We start from the raw sequence: 6,000 nt of genomic DNA, 5'->3' as shown, positions 1-6,000 counted from the left end.
ATACTTTTCTTGTGTAGCCTACATGGAAAGAATAGGAAAACCCTTTTCTGCCAAGTTTTGGCACAACTACCATATGGTAAGACTGAACGGGTCTGTTGGATAATGAAACTAGTGAGCAATACGACATGAGCCATCCTGGTATAAAGTATCTAATATGCTTCATGTAAACGAAATAAACCTGAGGTAATAGCGCCCTCCATCGCCAAATAGGCTATCACACCACACAAGGCTATCATCTCGAAAAGACTTATCGGTTGGCTAATAGGCTTCCAGGTATTTGCAGCAATGACAGCAGAACATTAATTATGATCAATATGCTCCTTCTATGCGGACGCGCACTGTGCTATTACAACAGGCCTACTATTGAGTTCAACTTGCCTAATGAGTTTCCAGCGCTTCAAAAAAGAAGAAAAATACAACTCATCTGCAACCCCGTTGATATCGATTAAAATGTGCCGAATTGTTGATTTATTATTTAGTTAACATCCGTGCATTGCTGCTGACATTGTGGAGTTTGCCATGAATACTAATGCTAACTAGCTAATCAAGTCGACAGAGTTCACAAACTTTGGTGACTCTCCCTAGCCGCCTTTCTACTTTGCTCAGTTTCAAGGCTCCCCTCGCTGACTGTTCTTTCCCACCAAGAAAGTTCGTAGAAAACTTTGACAAAACTTTTAAACCATTAATTAAAAGCACGTATCACATAACTGGCATTAAACTTATCTCAGCGGTACCAATTTTATTAATATCGCTGGTTAAAAGCGAGAAGTATGCGTGCTAATGTCGGCAAATTCGTGCGAAAACACCAGTATAGGAAGAAAAAAGTACATCCCCAAACGAATAAAGCGGATAGATCTTTGAAAACTTGTTTGCGCACGGTTTTTTTCTGAGTCTTAAACGGGCAACGTATTGTAGATTTACAGCAAATATTCCAGAGAATGAGGTTTTGTATCTTTATAGGTGAGAAGGGTTACCGTGTTCTTTTGCGAAAACAAATAAATAAATATGTGCACATTCATGCATAAGGTCCAATACCAAAGAAACGAAATCTTAGGCTAAGGTTTGTGTGCATTAAGGAGGAAGACTAGCTAATAAAATAAAAAATAAATTAAAAAGCATGAAGTGATAGCCAGTGACATTAAGTAAAATAATTATGAATTTGCAGCTGAAAGAAGCAATAATTTGTATTCACTGAATTAAGAGCAATCCAGTTTGAGGCCATAGCGTACTACTGTCTTGCTATAACTAGGACACATATAGTTCATTACACACGTATTTAAAAGAAGCGGCTGCCGTTACGCAAAATGAAAGTGTCATTGGTATTAAAGAGGCCTAGTTGGCTAACTGACATGGCAATAGCGCATATCACGCAAGTAAAGTATTAGCCAAAGAGAGGCTGGTGTATAGGCCTAAAAGATGCTAAAAATTGAATATATTATAGTCCCTGATGGTGTCGGCTACCCGGTGTTTTCAAAGGACCACTGCGTCACTGACACCGGGTAGAGGCTGCACCTCAATGGCCGCATTGTGTGTAACTTCCTGTCGCCGTCTGCTGCGTGCCCCGTTTGCATTCTGCACAGCCCCGCTGTCCCCGAAACCAGCCAGTGAAAATGCGCGCGGGTGCCAGGCCAGTATCGCGCCGCCGGAGCCCTAACGGACCCGCGCGAGCCGGTCGGAATGGAACTCAGCGGCCGTTCAGAAGGTTACTCCGGTCGTTTCTGAGTGGAATCGGCCGTATGCTATAAAAGTGCTTATGATTAGAGCCAAACGCGCAACTTTGTCGTCTAGTCGTCATTCAGCCTATTTTTATTTTTTTTGGGTAACAAGCAAACACGTTGTGATCAATTAATGCCAAGTTGAAATATGAGCCTATTTTCATTTAACTGTAGCCTAAATCATAACTGGTGAGAGTCTGGTGTTTAAGGAACGAAATTAGAACAAAAAAAATTAAATAGCAATTATTCTACATTTCAGGATATTAGAATTAAAATACTACAGTTCATGTATCCGATACTGCCACTATGTCTTGTCAATCAAATTCAGACAATATAGGCCTAAAGCGTGTGCAATCCGTCATATACGGGCTGTTCAGATGTAGAAGCATTCATCGCTTTCATTTTATTGCCGCTTTAAGAGAAGGGGACGCCTTGAAACGGTCAAGTTCCATGTTTGTATCTTGAAATTCAGAGCAGAGCCGAACTCCATGTTGTAACAAAGTTAACAAGAAACTCCCCCTTTTATATATTTTTAAAAATACTTATTTAATTTGTACTTGTTTCTTTTTATATTTTTCCCGGAAGAGTAACGTCTATTTATGCGGACATTATGTTTATATTTAACGGTCGCGGTTGTTAATCTTTTTTCTGAAAAATATAGCTACATATTTTAAGATAGCTAGATAGCTATCAAACTACATTAGGAATAAAATACTTCAAACTGCACTTATACTGGATTTACGGATCTAATGGACCACCCGTCCTCTTCAGTCATCACCCAAGTTAGCAGAGATGAAGATGTGAATGCTCCGTTGCGAGAGAAAAGTAAGTTTCGAAAACTTTTCAAGAATCTCGCCAGATCTGTTTTGTACCGCACATGTCAAGTTACCTTCTGTAGGATACCATATCCTTGGAACTGTGTTTTATAACATCAAATGTTGACTTTAGCGATATAAAAAAGCTTTCAGTAACGTTCGATGTAGTATGTAAACAGAAACGTGCTATTATTAAGCAAAACTTATTTTAGAATATAGCCTAGCCTGTGAATAATCACTGACGTGTAGTGAAATTAGCGCTGCAGCAATTGCGTAGATCGCAATATTTGGACAAGATGACAGCGGCCATCAGAAAAAGGCGATCCCGTGCAGATAACGCTCGATCAATGGACGTGGTAACCGAGACAACGTGTGGGGAGACCCAATTCTTTGACAGTTGATTGCATTTGCGGTGATGCCACCCATCGCACATACAGGTTAAGTTTGCTAGCAATGAAGCATCCGGCGCGCAACTCTAATGCATTTGAAAATATTTCTGTTTTCAAGAAAGTTACTTAAGAATGAGCGTATGGGTTTGGTACACCCGGTTAGGTAACCATTACGCCACAATAAAACATCATCACACAAATTTGTACCTTTTGAATCTTCCTTTAAGACTGAAGTTGGAACTGTGCGTGGTGTGATTGCACTGCAAGGGAACCTCTCAAATATGCAACTACTAGTTCAGTATATAAATAATAAAATAAATAAATAATAATAAATGGTATCTTTGGTATGACGGGAGTGGGCCACTTGCATTCCAGGACATTGTAGCGTTACTACTCTAACCCTCTTTTCAGTTTTTGTTGTAATTGTGTTCGATATGTGACAGTTGGCTATTGATTTACTCAGCATAAAACAATTCATCAACTCACGTTACTCGCCTCACTGTGCGAATAAAGTGCACATATTAAAACTGGGATAAGGCGTTCCTTACAAAAAAACAAAAAACAACAGAACCACAGCTGACCGTAAACGATTTCTTAGCAAATGAAACTTTGAAACGTCCACGCCCACGATAACATTCCAGATAAGACTGTATATCGCTTTCCCTGTAGGCTACAGTTAAGGTAATGTTCTTCCACTCTGTCAAAGATGTAGATTGTGGAATGGATTGACTTGTGCTTTGCAGTGGGATTTCTGAAAACAATAGTAATAAAATAAAAATAAAATCAGCCGATTTCTTTTTATCACCTCCTGGTAGAAAAATAATCTGGGGTCGTTTTTGAGAGTGTCGTGGCTGACTGAAAGGCTTCCTTGTCCCTTTCTTTCTTTATTTCTTCCTGCCCACCCCTCCTGTTTTACAGTAATTAATAGGATAGGTAATGACCCTAGTGTGCCTTACCGTCGGTGGATAAAGTCGTAGACACTGACAGAGGCCGCGGATACAGTGAGACTTTGAAAGACGGGGCTGTGGTACGGTAAACGGGTGATTAGCTGATAGATATTGTGCGATAACAGCTCTGGTTTTCTGGTGTTTAACCCCTGAAGCTGTCCTTACATTGACGTTGCATTCATTTAAGATGCTCTTATCCAGAGCATGTTGCACTGTAATAGAACCTAAACTATTCTGCTGTTCATATGAGCAATGATGCCAGTCAGCGTTCTCTGACCCGGATCATACTGCATCAATAAAGCAAAATGCGTGAACTGTGAAGATGGCCTTGCAGTTGATGTTTTTAACACTGTTACTGTGGCTCAACGGCTAAGCTTCAAAGTGAGAAACACGTGGTCCACACACTGACCAGGTATCCACATTCCTGTTTGTTATTGACACTCCAAAGAGCTGAGCTGTTCTTTGTTTCAGCTTGGGGTAGGTCAGAGCAAATATTTGCAGAGTAGTATGTCAGATATCATAATAATCAGCTTGAAAGCGAAACGAGGCAGTTATGCCCACTGTTAATGTGTCCTTCGCTCAGTAATCGGCTTTGGCGCATTCTGAGCTGTGTTATGTAAGCTCGTTTCGTTGGCCGCTGTGCAGGCTGGGTACCGCGGTCTTTCGGCCCTGTGGTAAGAGCACTCCTAGCTTCCGCTCCAGAGCTGCCTGTGACAGGGGCGGCTGAAGGCATGGAGGAAACCGGAGCAGGACGGGCCTCCGGTGTTCCCTGGGAACGTTTCCTAAGTCTTGTAAAGTTGCGGCCTTCTTCTCACAATCCATTAATAACAAATCCCAGCGCCTCCCCTGCTGGATTGGCGGCCTTCTCCCTCGTACGATAACACAGCTGTGACTTAGCCAGCCGCGTGCCAGGCCTCGCATTGCTCGCAGTTCATGGTCGCCCATGGGAACCGCGTACGGCTGTGTACTACGCGCTAACGCGCGCCCTGCAGCCAACCACGGCCCTCCATTAGCTCATGTGCTGCTGGTGAAGGGCTCCGATTGGCCGCAGAGTGCCTGAATTCGTTTGGTCTGTGTTGTGGCATTGGAGTGCAGTCCGGAACGCTGGTTCCCTGACCTTTGGTCTTTCTCCGTTTCCCCAGCTGTCTGAAGGTAACAGCCTGTTGAACTGGTGTGGTTCAGCAGCACTTTAGGCTGAAAAAGTCACATGCTTGGGACCGTATGGTACAAGTATGTGTCAGGAAACGTTTACCCAAGATTTGTGTTAAATGTTTGTATGCGCCCGCCCAAGAAAAGCCCATGTGGAAGGAGGTGCTGCCGCGGGTGCACTCCTGGCTGTGGAATCCTGTGTTTGTGTTAAGTGAGGCCTTAAGCATAGGCCTTTCGGGTTATTTATAGCCACACTGGCTGGTCTGTTCACTGCAGCTTTCCCATGCTTTGACATGGAAACGCATCCGTTTGATGTGCTTGCAGGAGTGGCGGTTGCCACACATTGCGTTTCCTCTGTGCGAAGCCTCGTGCGCGTGCCTGGTGAGGAGGTGCAACGGCGCTGTTGCTGAACTTTGCCCGCGCTGCCTCCCCTTCCTTGCGGCGCGGTGCGGTTGGAATTTTGCAAGTGCAGCCTTATGCCACGCCAAGTAGCCACAGCTGAAGAAAAAGAAGACGAAGAAGAAGGTGGAGGAGGAAGTTGTGGAGAGTGAAAGCTGAATTCTTCCCTTTGCTTCTGCTGCACACCCGGGGTGACAGTTGGGGCTTGTCCACCAGACGTCAACCTTTTGAAACCTGCGGTTCGCACCGTAGTCCCGAGTCGCTAGCCAGCTCATTCCACCCCTGTCCTCTGTGTGTGTTTTGTTTTTTTGTTTTTTTAGACATTTCAGACCTGGCAGTAGTCTGAGAATGCGGTCAGGGAACACAGTCATAAAGCTGTCCCTGTAAGTCCCTGGTCCTGGGTTCGATTGGTCCCAGATGGATGCGGATCCCCTAAATTTTCTTCTCGCATGTACCTTTTCACCCCACTCCCTTGTGTCATCTCGAGCTTTGCCTCTAACCCTGTAGCGCTACTTTTTTATTCTGCCCTAAAAATTCAGGTTGGTTGCGTCAGCTTGGGTGTGCCGGGCATGCAGCCCCTTTGCAA

General features: G+C 43.9%; 1 protein-coding gene across 1 annotated transcript in view; it reads left to right on the top strand.

Annotated features, from left to right (window-relative positions):
- Positions 1-2,144: 2,144 nt before the first annotated feature.
- ctdsp1 (CTD (carboxy-terminal domain, RNA polymerase II, polypeptide A) small phosphatase 1) overlaps positions 2,145-6,000 on the top strand; it is a 36,464-nt gene continuing 32,608 nt past the window's right edge. Inside the window, exon 1 of the mRNA XM_064309900.1 lies at positions 2,145-2,540. Within this exon, the coding sequence (XP_064165970.1) occupies positions 2,465-2,540 (76 nt within the window). The 5' untranslated portion in view covers positions 2,145-2,464. The remainder of the gene's footprint in view (positions 2,541-6,000) is intronic.

The sequence above is a fragment of the Anguilla rostrata genome, chromosome 15 (genome assembly GCF_018555375.3).
Source record: "Anguilla rostrata isolate EN2019 chromosome 15, ASM1855537v3, whole genome shotgun sequence".
In the NCBI taxonomy this organism is placed as follows: domain Eukaryota; kingdom Metazoa; phylum Chordata; class Actinopteri; order Anguilliformes; family Anguillidae; genus Anguilla; species Anguilla rostrata.
The sequence above is the reverse complement of the archived record's forward strand: the minus strand, read 5'-3'. Positions and strand labels throughout refer to the sequence as shown.